Genomic DNA, 16,642 nt, shown 5'->3' on the forward strand with positions numbered 1-16,642 from the left:
TTCTTCATTCATTACCCCAAAACATCAGCAAAAGACCATATATCAACTTATTTTAAAAAGGCACTATATCAGAAATAAAACTGATTGTTTTTTCCCAATTATAAAAGAATTACCTTCTATACAGAAGCTTATAAATGCCCGTACCTAGTGATAATGTCTGCTGATGAAATATATCCTGCCAGCTTTTTCCCCTGTGCCTGTACACCCCCACCCACTTAGCAAGAATGGGACTCTTAAAAGAGGCAGGCTCATAACCCACTGGAGCAATGGCACTGTGCCCTCGGGAGGCTAAAAGCCTTTATTTTCTTTTTAACAAGTGGGATGTACTGTGGGCTGTCGCTGGCCTCCAGCCGGGAAGCTCAGAGATCTTGTTGGAGGGCGTTAGAGCAGCACTGGGTCTCTCTCCCAACCAGGATTGATGAAATTGTCAGTGAGGAGGCTGGACATGTGGGCTCTCTGCAGTCTGATTTCTGAGTGGGCTGCTGCATTGCTTCCTGACCCAGCTGCATATAAGAATCACTTGAGTGCTGAAAACATGCCAGTGCTGGCAGGGTGCGGTGGGTGGCTCACGCCTGTAATTCCTGCACTTTGGGAGGCTGAGGCAGGAGGATCGCTTGAGGCCAGGAGTTCAAGACCAGCCCAGGCAACATAGTGAGGCTCTGTCTCAAAATAAAAAAAAAAAGAAAGAAAAAGAAAAGGAAAGGAAAATTAACCAGTCATGCTGGCATGTGCCTGTAGTCCCATCTACTCAGGAGGCTGCAGTGAGCTATGATGATGCCACTGCACTCCAGCCTGGGCAACAGAGCAAGACCCTGTCTCAAAGAAAACAAAAGAAAAGAGAAGAGAAGAAAAGAAAGAAAAAGCCAATGCCTGGGCCCACCCAAGGCCAATTGGATGCGAGTTGCTAGGGGTTGTGGGGGGCGCCCAGGAGTTGGTATCTTTGTTTTTGTTTGTTCTCTCGTGTTCCTTATGTTCCTCAGGTGGCGGTGGTGAGCGGCCAGGGAGAACTGCTGGGCTGCGCGCCCACAAGCAGAGATGGAGATTTCCTCCGGCCCTGCCTGCAGAGCCCGATAGAGGGGTGTGACCATTTGCAGTTGGCAGACTTTCACTTCCATTATTTCCTCTGCCACTCAGTCATCTTTTGATCCTCGTTTCGCAGACGGAAAACTGAGGCTAAGGAGATCGGGGGACTTACCTGAGGACTCAGGCTATGGCAGAGTTCGGATTTAAATCTGCGTCTTCTGACCCCCACGATTAGTGCTGTTTCAGTAATACTAGTCATTAGTATTTATAACGAGCATATGGAACATAAGCATATTTTAGTGCTTAATAATAACTGAGCACTTGATCGTCACAGTGTGCCAGGGGCTGGGGGCTGCCATCTCTCAGAGGTGTCTGCCCACAGCAGGGGGTGATCTTTCCTTAGTTCCCGATGCCGTGTGCATCCGGCCAGCCTGGATCCACAGCCGCCCTCGGCCTGCCCTTGGCACCACCAATCCCAGGTCTGGACATGGCAGGGTTTAGCCCCATGTCACAGATGAGGAACAGGCTCTGAACACTCGTGAGGCTTGGCTGAGACCACCCAGCTGGTTCTCTGCTTCTCACTTGGACGTCTAGGAAGGGGCACAGCCCTGCATGGGGCTTCCTTGTCCGGGGCTCAGGGTCAGGAGCTCTGCTGGGGGTGTCCAGGTCTCTAGCCCACCGTCCCTGCCCCTCCCTCCTCACTGCAGAGCCCGACTCCAGAGGCCATGCCTGTGGGCTGGCCGGGCAGGCTGCCAGTGCAGGGAGCTAACGATGGGCTCATTGTTGGCTCCAGGAAGTGGTCAGCTGTTCCCTAGCGGGTCTGCAGAGCCAGAGGGCCAGCCTGCCTCGGACATGGCGGGTGGAGATGGGAGCTGGGAGCCGAGAGCACCACTTTCCCGGAGCCCCGTGGCTCTCGGCCAGCCCTCAGGCTTCCTCTGGAAGGGAGGGCCCCGTGTGTTTGGCCACTCCTTCCCTTGCTTGGCATTGGCCCTCTCGCTCCTCAGTCTGGCCTTTGCCCGTCTCCCCTGCCAGCCATCTGCAGCAGAGTGCACACTCTTGGCAATGACATCCAGTAAACCTGCTTCCCAGAAAGGTTGGTTGTGCAGGCAGACTCAGCCAGCACCTCAGTGGGACATGGGGCAGTGGGCATCAGCCCCGCTCTTCTTGCCTGTGTGCCCCGGGGAGCTGGCTTGGGAAATAGCCGGCTTATTTCTGACCCAGGTAGCCAGTGTCGAGCCACAGCTGCTAGACTAGGCTGAGGCAAGAGCTTTGAGCTCCAGGAGTTGGAGTAGGGCAAGCCTTTGCCCAGGAGTCTGAGGCTGAGGGCCTTGGGTAAAGCCCCCTCTTTTCTGAGCCTGTTGCCTCATTTGTTTGATGGGCATAATAGTTCCCTGTACTTTCTGGGCTTCTTGTGACTGTAGACATGAAGTTGCTGCTGCCTTCCCTTCCTTTCTAGGAGTGTACTCCGGCAGAGAGCTCTGTGGTACCCGGCCTGGAGAGGGCTCTGAACAGTGGTCGCACTGCACAGCTCAGGAAGTGACATTTGGTCTGAACTTGCAGATGGAACCCGCCTTCCTTGATCCTCCATGGACCACCTTTCCTAACAGCCTCCCGCCCCAGCCGAACCGCACTGGGACGGTGATTCTGGGTTGGAAAGGTGAAGTCCTCTTCTTGGCTCTGAATTCCTTTCTGGTTTGCACCACTGAGCCCCAGCACCCTTGCAGCCTTCTTCCCTGCTAGGGGGTTTGCCCTGCAAGTCCAGATGCTGTCAGCTCCAAGGCGTTCCCGCTGGGCCCGGGCCAGAGTGGCTGCTGCAGAATTCCTCCCTCCCCTGCCAGCTTCCTCAGAGTGCTTCCTCGCCCAGCACGGGCAGGAAGGGCTTTCTGTTCGGCTTGACTGGTGGGGAAGCAATTAGTGCTCGCTTTCTGTTTTGACTCTTGTGTCTAGCAGAGTCTGTGACATCACAGAAAAGCAGTCTTGGGCTTGAGTGAGTTTGGGATCTGTCCCTGACAGCCTGGCCATTGCAGAGTTGTCTGAGAGTAGGGGTGGGCGCTCACACTGCCCCCTGGGTATGAGGTGGCCATCTGCTGGCTTTCCATGGCCCTTCAGGGGACCACCTCTCCCCCGCTCTGTATCCCTGTGGTTCGGGTGGGACCAGCCCCACCACTGGTTTTAGACACAGGCATGCGATCCAGGCCTGGACATAGGTTCCTGAAACTCTGCTGTGGGCCTTCTGCAGCAGCCGTGGGCAAAGAGGCATTCTCTTTAGGTGGGAGTTACTAGGTTGACAGGATGGAAGCTTGGAATTGCTGGTGACTATCCTGTCCTCCACTTGAGAACAAAGTCAACAAAGAAGAAAGAGAACTAAGAGTTGGAAAGTATGCTGTCCAGATATCTGTGAGCCCCTGGATCCAGCCATGCCTGAAGTCAACTTACCCCTGGACTAAACTGATTATATGAGCCAGTGCATTTCTCTTTTTCTAGAATCCAACCTGAGATGGGTTTGTGTCACAGAAAAGGTCCTAACAGAGGTAATATTTTTCTTTGGTCTCATTTTTTTTTAATCAGCTTTATTGAGGTATGCTTTACATGTAATGAAATCCACCCATTTTAAGTGTGTAAGTCACAGGTTTTGTCAAATGTGTACACCCTCGTAACCACCACCACAATCAAGATCTAGAACATTTCTTATCTCCTGGGGGATATGGTCGATCCCTCAGACCAGAGACAACCACTGCTCTGCCTTTGTTCTAGAGTCTCATTTTGCCTTTTCTACAATTTCCTATAAAGATTGCCACAGAGTATGTATTCTTTTGTGTCTGGTTTCTTTTACTCAGCGTGTTTCTGAGATGCATCCGTGTTGTTGCAACAATAGCTCATTCCTTTTTATCGCTGGGTAGCATTCCATGGTGTGAATGTGCCACAGTTTATCCACTGAGCAGATGATATTTGAGTGGTTTCCAGATGTTGGCTATTATGAATGAGGCTGTTTTTTTTTTTTTTTTTTTCCCTGAGACAGAGTCTCACTCTGTTGCCCGGGCTAGAGTGCTGTGGCGTCAGCCTAGCTCACAGCAACCTCAAACTCCTGGGCTCAAGCGATCCGCCTGCCTCAGCCTCCCAAGTAGCTGGGACTACAGGCAAGTGACACCATGGCCAGCTAATTTTTTCTATATATTTTTAGTTCTCCAGCTAATTTCTTTCTATTTTTTAGTAGAGACGGGGGTCTTGTTCTTGCTCAGGCTGGTCTCGAACTCCTGAGCTCAAGCGATCCGCCTGCCTCTGCCTCCCAGAGTGTTAGGATTACAGGCGTGAGCCACCGCGCCCGGCCATGGCTGGTTTTTTTTTGAACACTCACATATGTTTCTTTCACATTCTTTGTGTGGGTATATGTTTCAATTTTTTTATACCTAGACATCAGCCTCACGTTGCAGTTGAGGAAACTAAGGTTTAGAGAGGTAGGATGACTTATCCAAAGTCACACGGCTGGTGACCGTAGGGCTGGCACAGGAAACACAGCTGGGGCAGTGATGGCAGCTGGAGTAATGGAACGCAGGGTTTGCGAGTTCCTAATAAAGGAGGCCTGGGCGGTACTGCCTGGGGAAGGAGCTTGAGGAATCCTGGTGCCCAAGAATATCATTGCAGGGAAGGACTGTCGAGGTGAGCGGCAGCTTTGCTCCTTACCTGTGCCCCTTCGACTCCGGGGTTTGACAGATGGTACCTACCAAGCAGCCTGCATACATACATGGAGCCAGAATCTGCTTCCTCACATGGATTCTTCCAGACATACCCAGAGCCACCTGTCTGAGCTGACTGTTCCGTCACTACCAGCGACCCTGGAGTTGAAATCATCCCATCTGGAAACAGAGACCTGGTGTTTTTTGTTTTTTGTGTTTTTGGCTCAGCACCAACAAATTGTGGACCCCTCCCAGAAATCTGGAGGATGTCAAGTCGGTAACCCCAGTTTAGTCCAACCTCCCATTCACACATGCTTCAGTCAGGGAAACTGAGGCACAGAGATGTTAAGAAACGGCTGGAGTGCGGGTCTGTGCCTCCCCACATCCTCTCAGCTCCTCCTGCCCACCAGACTCTTGGCTGCCTGCTCTGCCGTAGCCACAGCTGTGGCTGGAGGACTCCATGGGATCCCCAGAGCTCCACAACTGAAACCGACCGGCTGCTCTTCCAGGGTCTGACCCACCCCGGACCACATCCCAGGGTGTGGGACCTGGCTCCCAGATGGCTGCCACGGGGGCTGGAGAAGGTGATGCAGAAGTCGGGGTGGGGGGGGAGTTGTTCTATGGGATGAACTTTGAGCAATAGGAAATGAGAGGATAAGTTCCTCCTTCCTCCCAGCCAGGGGCCACGGCCTGGCCCGCTGTGGAGCGTGGCAGAGTGGCCGTACATCACGTTGCCTGGCTTCCCATCCTTCCCTGCCTCCCTTTTCCCTCGCTCCCGCTGCCCTGGGATTCAACCTCAAAGGAAACCCTCAGCACCTCATCCCTTGCCAAAGGCCCTGTTTCCTGGAGGACCAGGCAGCCGGGCCCCAGGGCTGCACTGCCGCAGTCAGCTGAGCAAGAGGGGAGGTGGTGGGAATGTGAGTGAATGAGTGAATGACTGATTTATGTGTCATGGCTGCGGAGATGGTGCCAGGCTCATCAGAGGCGATTGCCCTTTATCTCTTCCCTTCTGTTCACTAGGTCTAATCAGCCAAATCCTCTCTGACCTGCTCTATTTCAGAGGCTGTGGCCTCTCCACTAACTCCTCTGATACAAAAGAATCCACACTCCCTGTTCCTCCACTTACTGGGTATGTGAACTGGCAAGGGACTCTGCCTCTTTGCACTGGTCTCCCCCATCTGTACAATGGGGAGAAGAACGGTCTCCCTGTGCAGGACTGCTGGGGGCTTTAGCTTAGTTTATGCCTAGCGCATGGGTGTGGGGGGCATCATCGGGATTGCCTGTCCACCATCCCTTCCAATGACAGCCCCGCTCTCTTTTGGAAACCACCCTTTCCCCCTTCCCGGTCCCAGTCCCTGCTGAGTGAACGGTGCTGTCCCTGCCACCCCATTCCCAGGCCGTCTGTCGCCACATCCCGTGTTCTGACCTCGAGCATTGGCTCAGGCCTGGGCACGGGCCCTACAGTCAGGCCAGTCACTGAAACAGCGCCCCAAATTTTTGCTGGAACAATCAGGAAAGAGGATTTATTCTTTGCTGAGATCGTTAGCTTGAAGCTACCAAAGGGCATTTTTTACTATTGGGCCGTTTGAGAATGAAGTCAGTAGAATGAAGTCAGAAGAAAGTGGAGCCAAGAGGTGGCACAGAACACAGAGTCCTGATGGTATCTTTGTAGCTCCTGCATTCAGCCGGGCCAGAAGCTAGTTAACCCCTGGTGTTTTTTACGAATTAATACTTTAGCCACAATTTTCCTTTTTATTTGCTTAAGCCAGTTCAAGTTGAGTTTCTGTTACTTAAAACTGAAATGGTCCTAATGCAGTAGGTTCTCTGTAAATGATCCCTGCTGTTATTGCTGTGACTACTAGTGTAAACACACCACCAGGAAGGTGCAGCCATGGGGTGCCCCTGCTCCTCACCCATGATGCCCTGCACGGCGGGCCCCACAGGCCAGGTGGATTTGTCTCTGCTCCTGGTGTGACCCGGGTGCCTGGCAGATGGTAGGTGACTAATACACATCTGCCGAGTGAACAAGTGAAGTAGGCCCATTGTCCATCATCTCATCCAGTGTGCCCTCCCAGTCCTCATGCCAGGGGACATGGTTTGCCCTCTCTGCTTGTCCTTGGCTGACCTCTGAACCCACCGGAGTGGCTGCCAGGAGCCTGTCCTGGCAAACTGATCTCTTGTTTTCAAGATTTCCCATTTTCCTAGAAAGTATCCTTTTCCAGGGCCTCATTCATTCTTTTAAATTTTTAATTTTTAAAAATCTTTATGAATAAGTGTCCATTATGCCAGGTCCCAGGGAGAGATGCGAAAATGAACAACGCTTTGCATGCTTTCAGGGAGTTTCTGTTCTAGTGGGGATGTATGTTGACATTTTGGTACAATCAGGTTATTTTAGGCATTTGGATACTTTTCTGGTATCTTCTATAGGCCAGAAAACGAAGCAGCTCTAAGGAGAATATCTTGGCCTTAAGCCAAGTTGAAATTAATGCAGCTTATCTATCATTGGAGGAAAAGTTGGCAATGTGGGTGGGTGGCCCTGGAACTCTGGGAGGGAGGTACCTCCCATGTGCCACGCTCTGTCCCCAGCTTCCCAAACCAATCTAATTGCCGATGGAGAAATGGGCTCAGAGAGGTGAAATAACTTCCCTGAGCAGAAACAGAATCTGAACCCATCATTGTGCTATAACGGGGAGCCCCTGGAGAGTCCTGGGAATTGATAAGACTTCACTTCCCAGCTGCCAGTGGATCATTGTCCTCTGGCTCCCATAGAACCTTGTGTGGATATGATTGTAGCTCTTTGCATTTCTCCCTTGGATAACAGTGACTCCTTTCCTTGTGTATATCTCCCATCCCAACTCTCAATAAGAGCTCCCTGTTGCAGCCATTTCCACCTTGCACCTTGTACCAGGGACTGGCCCATGTCCCAGTGCCACGAGCATCTTTGGTTTTGTCCCAGCACCTGTTCTCCCTTTCCAATACTAACTCCCCCTTCTGTGGAGAACTGTTCTTTTATCACCCTGTCTGGTCCTGGAGCACCTTCCTGGCAACCAGGTGGTCACATGACCCAGATGAGACCAGTCACGCCTTGGATTGGTCCAAGGGCTGGACATGTGATCCAATCAGAGTCCTCCCCTGGAATATTCTGAATTTTCCCCTTGGATCATGAGCTGTAAGAATCTGACTCCAGAAGTACCAGTGGCTGGTGGTGGAGCCTGAGAGAACGAGGCCCTGAAGCAGTCAGCTGAGATCAGCCCCTCTGCCTTTCTGTGTCTGGCATATATGAGACAATAGATTCCACCCCCTTTTTACTTTTTAATTATTATCAAAATAATACAGGAACATAGTAACAAATCAAATACAGGTTGACTATCCCTTATCCGAAATGCTTGGGACAAGAAGTGTTTTGGAGTTTGGATTTTTTTGGATTTTGGAATATTTGCATCATACTTACTAGTTGAGCATCCCAAATCCAGAAATCCAAAATGCTTCAATGAGCATTTCGTTTGAGCATCATGTCAGTGCTCAAAAAGTTTAAAATTTTGGAGCATTTCAGATTTCAGATTTTCAGATTCGAGATGCTCACCCTGAAGTACAAAAGAGCTTTTGAAAGAAACCCCCAGACTCTTCCCTCTTCACCCCAGCTTCACTCCATAGGCAAACTTTTTTACATATTTCCTTTGGCATTTTTTTTATTGTTACCTCCATAATTCTAGATAATATGTTTATACATCTATTTGTTGATTTATAACTTTGGACCAATATCCATTAACTTTTCTGTAAGGTACATGAGAATTTAGCTTTCTTACCCTCCTAACTTCCTTCTTCTCAATTTTGAAATTTATAGTCCATCTATTACATATCTACTGACTACCTATATTTAAATGTCTATTTCTTTTGTTCAACTTTAGGCAGTTTTTTTGGCTCCTTTTTATGATAAGTATACACGTGGACATGACTATCATTTCTATTCACATCCCACCTTGTCAGCTGTGATTTTTTTTACATTGTCCATGCTACTGACATTCAGTTCTTTTCTATGCCATAATCAAGTTTTTACAGTTTTGCCCAAAGGGTGACTCAGAAGATTAAAAGCCAAGAAACAGCATTTATAAGATTATGGTGGTTAAATAGTGTTTACTTTAAACTCTCCCTTTTAACCTAAGCTAGTTTGATTTGGGCTTGTGTTGGTCACAGCCAATGTGTCCTGACTTACACACTCAAGTTTTGTCGAACCGGATGAGATGTGTCCACATGCCTTCAAAGCAAGCTGGGACGGAGCTCACCCAGGGCCGGCTTTGTGGGCCTGCGACCTGTGTAGTCACAACAGAGCCCTGCACCCAAAAGGGCCCTGCACTGGGTTTAATGCTGTGCTGGCTGTCACCATCTTGAAATTCTTAATAGTTTTGAACAAAATGCCCCACAAATTAGGTAGCCTGTCTTGAGCGTACCGTCTTGCTGAGTTTTCTGAGAAGCATTCTCTCTCCTCGGGCACCTGCGGGGCACTTGGAAGGAAAAGCAGTGTCCTTGGGCGGCTCCTGAAACCGCCATGGAAAATTAGAGTGAGAGGCCGTGGACCTGAGAGTTGGCTTGGACCTCACATTGTGAAGTCAGAGGGGGCTTCTCCAAGTTCCTTCTTATGAAGAGGCAACTAACTTTGGTGAACCTTGGGCTGTGTCAGGGAGCTGGGATTATCCCTGCTCCCAATTTGCTGTGTGTCCTCTAGTGAAGAACTTGCCCTCTCTGGCCCGTGTACCCCAGTGGTCCATTGAGAGAGCTGATAAACTTTAAAAGTCCCTTTCAAACAGAATCACTATGTAACCAAATCATGTAAGTGGGAGAAGTCTCTCTTATAGATGGATTCCGGCTAATAAATGCAGACGGAATGAAATATGATATGATTCTGCAGTCCTTAATGAATTAATTGCTTGAAGCATCAATGGCTGCTAACATCACAAAAAAAGAAAGAATTGGACATCATGTGCCTCCGGACGGAAGAACTCAATGTCAGCTAATGACAGTCTTGCAAAATTAAAAAAAAAAAAATCAAACTTGAGACTGATCAAGCCTCTACTTCTCACTACCACTTCACGGGAAAAACAGAGCCCAGAGGAACATGTTGAACTATACCACAGGGCAGCCATCGGCAAAATCCAGGTGGAGTGAAATGCCACAAAACCAACAACTGTTTTCTTCCAATAAGTAAATTGCAAGCAAAACCAAAAAACCCCCTCTAGACTCAAAACTGACCAGTTCCAATGTGGTTATCATTATCATAAGATAATGATAAGATTATAATCTTATTTGGATCTAAATTTAAGCAAATAAACTGTCAAAAAGTGATTATGTGACTATTGGAAATTTGAACATTGGCGCTTTGATAATATTAGGAGGGATTATTGTTAATTTTTGTGTGTGTGATAAATGGTGTTGTGATTATCACTCTTTGTCTTTAGAAGGAAGAGTCCTTTTAGAGATGCATGCTGAAATATTTATGGATGAAATGATGTCATGCCTGGAATTTGTTTCAAAATAACACAGGAGGAGGGATGTGGATGGGGGAGGCGGGTCTGGGGGAGGCAGGATGGGCCAAGGGTTGATGATGGTCACGGCTCAGTGAGGAAGTATTGGGGTTTGTTATATTATTGTGTCTGTTTTTGTGTAAATTTTCAGGTTCAAAGTCCTTCCTGGCGCATGGTAGGGGGCTGAGGGTGGGAGATCTGGGGAAGGACAGCCTTCTTGGAGCAGGGGTGGGGCACTGATTTTGGAGACACCAGGCCTTGCCTCTCCCTCCCCACCTGCCACGGCCAGGCTGGGCCCTGGAGTGTCACGGGCACTAGTATCCAGGCTGGGATCAAAAGGGTGGCTTTCTCTGTGTTTGGATGAGCTCATGGAGCCGGACACTGTAATTGTAGAACTCTGGCCCCAGCCCACAAGCCGAGCTCTCCCTCCCCGGGCACGCCGGTCCATGTTCCAGGCACATCCTTGGCTACGTCAGGCCATCTGGCCGCCAGCACGGGTGGGGAAGGTGCAGCAGCTGGCGGGAGCTACGGGGCATTCCCAGACACATTTCCCATGACATCCTTGGCGTTGGCGGTGTGGCCAGGGCCTGGCCAGGATCTAAGGACCTGGAGGGTCAGAGGGCCACTGTCGGGCCCACCATCTGGGAGTGCTCCCACAGGAGGGGCGAGTACCAACCACCTGGTGCTCACCTTGCTGCCTGATCTTGGCAAGACATTTCCCCTTCCTGGGCCTTGGGTTCCTCATCCAACAGGAGGCAGCTCAGTATTCTTAATGGGGTGCTATTGACCTTTGGGGAGGGACAGTTCTTCTGAGTTTGCATTCCTGGTCTCCTGACCATTAAATGCCAGCAGCAGTCCTTGTCACTGTGGCAACCAAAAAATACCCTACACGTTCCCAACCACCCCTGGCTTGCCAACCAATGGTGGTCTTTAAGGGCCTTGCCAAGCCCATAGTTCTATACATTTGTGTTTCTTGAGAATTCAGGACAAATTCAGGGTAGAAACTGTTAATGCTGCACACAGTCTTGCAAGGAGATGAAATCTGAATGGGTGTTGAAGTGTAGTTAGGAGTTTGCAAGGTGAGCAAGGGGTGGAGACCGGGTGAGGGGAGTGAAACCCATTCTAAGCGGAGAAATCAGCTTGCATGTGGGCACGGAGACGTGAAAGAACATGGCGTGTTCGGAGAAGTGCAGCCATTCCCTGCGGCCCCAAGGTTCGGTCTGGGCTGAAAAACCAGGCAGCAGAGGTAGAGCTTCAACTATGGACAAGAGAGAACCAGGGAGGCTTTTCAAATGGGGCGGAAACTTACTTCCCCTCCTTCTGGGAGGGGGCAGGTTTTTCCTCCCCAGTCCCTCTGGACTGAGAAACCACCGATGCCTGTGTGTGAATCAGGAGAATGTCTCACTCCTCATGGGTCGGAACTGCAAAGAATGCAGCTGTGCAGCTGGGATTTCTTGCCCTGGTGGTGCCAGGGTCGGGGAGAGATTTGGAGGTGACAGCGAGCTCAAATGTCCTAAACTATGTAGGAACACCGTGTGCGCGCCTGTGTGTGTGTGTGGCCCCGTGCACACAGGCTCTCATTCATTCACTGGCTTACCCAGTATGTGCCGGATGCACACGGACCCGGCCCTCCCTCGTGGAGCATGCGGATCTAGGGGAGGAGAAAGCAACAAACAAGAAAACAAAACCAAACACATCCCACATGTTAGAGTGAGACAGTGGGGTGGAGGGTGGAGAACCATGAAAGGTGGGAGAAGAGAGCCACAGGACAGGGTGGCTGGGCAGACCGCCCCCAACCCCCAGAGCAGGCAGTGCCCGAGCTGAGAACATCCAGGGGACATTTGCTGGCCTGGGCCACCCTAACCGCTCCCCTTCCTAACAGGCCTTTGGTTTCTTTTGGGGGCAGATTCTCTCTTCTCTGCTGGACAGAGCCTACTAGGCTCCCTCTGCCCTGCCCTGCCACACGGTGGACATTCCTCCCACTCTCGGGCAGAAGGACAAGGACGGTTGGAGTCCCGCGGCTGCCTCCTGCCACACGTTCCTGCCCCAGATCCGTGCCTGCCCTTCCTGCCACTTGGCCCGCGGGGGCTGTCTCAGCTCCTGCCCATGCCCAGGCCTGTTTTTCCAGCCTTCCCACCAATTTCTGAGCTCCTGCGGGTGTGTCTATCTCTGTGTGGGTTTGGCGTTGGCTTTTAAATGAGCAAAGCCAGAACAAGGGTGCTGTGAGGACAGATTGGGCTGGCGGGGAATGCCCTCCTTGCATTGCACTCGCGGAAGGGAGCATGGAGGCCGCCTCTACGCGGTGCACACACGCACACGGCCGCTCGGCACGCTCGCTCGCCAGCCGGAGTGCGGAGCCCTGGCGGGCCTCACGGGGAGGAAATGCCAGCTGCGTTTCTTTAAGCCTCAGTCAGCCTCCCCAGGGACCCTCCGGCCGCCCTGACGCTTCCTCTGAGGCCGGGCAGCGGTGCAGGCCTGGTCCGCCCCGGGCCCCGGGCGGCGCGGGCCTCCGGCAGGGGCCTGTGACTCAGGGCTCAGTCAGGCAGAGGCAGGATGTCAGCGCCATTCACTGGGCCACGAGGAATCTCACTCTTCTATTTATAGGCAGCGCAACTGCTGGCCCAGCCTGGCCAGAGGAAGTGGCTGCCGCTGCCAGCGAGTCAGGAACCGGGGTGAGGGAGGCGCGATGCTGCCCCCCTGCCTGCCGGGAGGATGTCAGGCTGGGACCAGCTCTCCCACTCCGGAGTGGTCAGGGCTGGCACAGGCCGGGACAGTGAGCTCAGGAGGCCACACGACCCATTAACCAGGCAACAGGGGTGGTGGGCACGGGGTGGCTTGGCCTGTCCGGAGCCTAGAGGGTGAGCTGGACGGGCATCTCCCGGGCCCTACTGGGGGGTGAGGGGAAGGCAGCGCCCAGAGGCCTGGCATCCTGAATTTCCACCCCAGGCAACGCACCCTACCCTTCCTGCATTGGGGTCCCAACTTGCTTCATCTGTCAAAGACCCCTGCTCCCACCTACCATCTTGCCCCATGGCCGGGATGGCTGCTTGTTCTCAGGAAGCTAACGTTTGATACCTATTATACTAAAGGTCGAGCCCTGTCCATAAATTCCCTCATTCAGTCTCACAGCAGCTTTGTAACATAAGCCCATTTAACAGAAGTCAAAACTGACATTCGGACCTTAGTACTTGCCTGGCTTTCAGTGTGTGTACAAATGTCCGCTGTACGTACAAGTGTGTAAAATGTGAGCTACCCACCTGTGAGAGGGGAGTTGTGAGGGGTCAGTGGGATGGCCTTGGCCATTGTGAATGCAGCCATCTCTGTGTGGGAGCCTCCATCCACACGGTTGGCCTTTGTCCTTGGCTAAGCATACCTCTCTGATTGCATTGAAGGATTCTTGTGTTTTGTGCTTGTATTTGTCTCCTGCACTGGACAAGGTGTCCCTCAAGGTCAGGGGGGAGTCTTGCTCCTCTTGTAGCTCCAGCCCCCAGCTTGGAGCTGCTCAGTAGAGCCCCTCTCACCCCGTGGGCCCTCAGGGGCTCCTCCATCCTCAAACTGGGCCTCCTCTGGCAGCAGCCTCTCGGGGCGCTCTGTGCACTGGGTCCACCCGCAGGGCAGGGTCTCAAAAAAACAAGGAGGGTCGCTGCCTCCAGAGAGGCTGCCAGACTGGGAGCAGCCTGGGAGCCCTAGGCCTTCAGTCTGCATGTCCTTTGGGTGGGAACCAATTTCCTGAACAGGAAACCCTTCCAATTGAGCTCACGGGGGCCAGTCCAGACGAAACCAGCCGAGGGCCATAGTGGATATTGCAAATCCGCCTTCACCACTGGGAGAATGCGGGAGGAACCCGCGCTCCTCCCTTTGTGTGCCGTGGGGCAGCCTCCCCAGTCCTGAGTTCCTTCCTGAGGCCAGAGGTGACCATTCTCCGGGGCTGTTGTGACTGCCCGCAGGGCCACCGCACACGCTGCTGACCCAGGGCAGGCTGCCTCGCCCATCCCCGCTGACCCTGAGGAAGCCTGGGGCAGCTGTTAGCAGCAGGGCTTTGCGGAAGGGCTCAGGCAATTGTCCCAAAGCCGGGCAGAATGGGAGAGAAGGAAGGAGGAGGCAGAGGGAACCAGAGTTGGCACAAGATGGCATCTGACTGCCTTGAGCCCCAGGGGGCCACTCCTGGCCTCTCCTGCAGTCCTTGGTTTGTCCCCTTTATTTTATTTATTTATTTATTTATTTTTTGAGACAGAGTCTCACTCTGTTGCCCGGGCTAGAGTGTCATGGCGTCAGCCTAGCTCACAGCAACCTCAAACTCCTGGGCTTCAGCGATCCTCCTGCCTCAGCCTCCCGAGTAGCTGGGACTACAGGCATGCGCCACCATGCCCGGCTAATTTTTTCTATATATGTTTTTAGCTGTCCAAATAATTTCTTTCTATTTTTTAGTAGAGACGGGGTCTCGCTCTTGCTCAGGCTGGTCTCGAACTCCTGACCTTGAGTGATCCTCCTACCTCGGCCTCCCAGAGTGCTAGGATTACAGGCGTGAGCCGCCGAGCCTGGCCAGGTTGTCACCTTTAAAGCCCCCTCCTCTGGGAAGCCTCCCCTCCTCCCCACCCACCATTCCCACCCTTCCTTTCTCTCCTTAAGGTGATCAGCAAACCTCAGAGCCCTTTCTGAGTCTTGCAGAGTTTGCAAGTCTGAGAGTCTCTGAATGTCAACGGCTCTTCTCTTCCGAGCAGGACACATCGGGAGCTCAGAGGGGGGAGCACGGTGGGGAGAGGTTGGTTCTGAAAGGCTCCCCAAGGAAGGAGGCTGCGTGGGAGTCAGTAGAAGAGAAAAGGGGTCCCTGGGGTGAAGATCTCAGGGGGGGGAGATAAAGCTTGGAGAATGTGCGAGAAGCTCCAGCCAGGGTGTGTTGAAGCCTGGAGTCCTGGGGTGTGGCGGGGTGGTCTGGCTGAGACGGGGCAGACCTCCAGGCCCTGGGGCAGGCTGAGCTTTCTCCTGAGAGCGACACTGGAGCCCACCAAGGGTCGCAGGCAGGATGCGCCCTGGCTGCTGGGAGCGAAGGTGCGGCGGCAGCGCTGGCTGACGCCATGGCGGTCTTGCTGGTGAGAGATGACAGTGGCGGGGGCACTGGAGGAACCAGGAGGCCAGGAGTGAGCTCTGATGTGGCCCTTACTGGCCCCAGTGCCCTCCCCAAGGCCCACCGTGCAGTGCAGCTGAGGGTGGCCGGAGTGAGGAGAGGGAGAGCCCCTGATGAGGCCAGAGCCCGGCCCAGAGAGACCCGTCAGCTGCGCCACAAACGACATCATGTTCGTGTACTTAACACAAGGTAAACAGGAGCAGAAAAACCCAAGTCCTCATTATCTGAGTTGGTAGCCAGCTGCTGGCTCCCTACCGGTTTCCTGGGATTCTGCAGTCCCCACGCAGACGGAGCCAGGACGAGGGGCTTCCCTGCCGGGCGCCTGAGCCAGGGCCCACTGGCCCTTCTCCCCGGGGGGCTGTGCCGCATCCCTGTGAGCTCACGGGCTCGGCCTGCCGAGGGCAGAGAGCAAAAGCAAGTGTGGCCAGAAGATGCGGTTCTGGTGACCGGGGAGGTTGAGACCCCAGGAGTGCAGGAGGGAAAGGAGGGTCCCAGTAGGGAGGCTGTCTAAGCATTCCAGCAGGAGCGGGGCACAGCCTTGGAGATCATCCTGCCTGACCCTTGATTCTACAGATAGGTAAACTGAGGCCCAGAGACGTCAAATGACTTGCCTAGAATCATACTGGGAGAGAACCCGGGGCAGGACGAAAGCCCAGGTGTTCCCGTGTCAGTGGTTTTTTTTCTGGCAAATGCACTGAGAAACTGGCTGACTCAAGAATAGAAAGGAAAAAAAAAAAAAATGAAGTACTTAGTCCAGCCTCTCCCCTTCCACTCACCACGCAGGCATGCACACATGTGGGCTCTCCAGAAGGTCAAAGATCTGGAGAGAAATTCTTCTGAATGGGTCCCAAATGCTTTCCTTTCACTCCCAGAACTCACCCCCAATCTAGATTGAGGCCAGAGGAAGCGCTTCCTTCTGGTGGAAATAGCCGGAGGGTGACCAACAGCGGCCTGGCAGCCTCGGAGGGCCCAGCTGTTTACCATTCCTCTGCGTGGCAGCCCGGGCACAGCTGGCCCCTGTCCACCCTCCCCGCGGCCCTCCACACTCCCCTGGCGGAGGTCTGAGCAAGGCCAGAACCTTCCAAAGAGCCCAGAGGCCCAGCAAGTGCCTGCGCTAATCGTGCTTGGGGGCTCAGGGGCTTTTACTTGCAAAGTAAACTCTGAAAAATAATCTGGTGCATTTTGTTCTCTGCCTTAAACAACAGCAACCACAAGCAATGCCAGTTGAGTAAAACAGGCAGCATAGAGAAAATCTGGAAAACCAGCCCTGAAGTCTTGGGCAGATCCTTAGTTCCCCTGCG

General features: G+C 52.7%; 1 protein-coding gene across 2 annotated transcripts in view; it reads left to right on the forward strand.

The window, feature by feature from the left end:
* The window catches only part of LOC123620306, a 20,825-nt gene extending 16,998 nt beyond the window's left edge, over nucleotides 1-3,827 (forward strand). Inside the window, exons 1-2 of one of the 2 annotated variants that reach the window (XM_045525429.1) lie at nucleotides 922-2,116; nucleotides 2,480-3,827. In XM_045525429.1, coding sequence (XP_045381385.1) covers nucleotides 1,636-2,116; nucleotides 2,480-2,763 — 765 coding nt within the window. In that variant the 5' untranslated portion in view covers nucleotides 922-1,635 and the 3' untranslated portion in view covers nucleotides 2,764-3,827. Of the gene's footprint in view, nucleotides 1-921; nucleotides 2,117-2,479 lie in introns of those variants that run through there. The other variant, XR_006728800.1, reaches the window with a different exon arrangement.
* The last annotated feature ends 12,815 nt before the right edge of the window (nucleotides 3,828-16,642 follow it).

This window comes from Lemur catta, chromosome 15 (genome assembly GCF_020740605.2).
Source record: "Lemur catta isolate mLemCat1 chromosome 15, mLemCat1.pri, whole genome shotgun sequence".
Taxonomy (NCBI): domain Eukaryota; kingdom Metazoa; phylum Chordata; class Mammalia; order Primates; family Lemuridae; genus Lemur; species Lemur catta.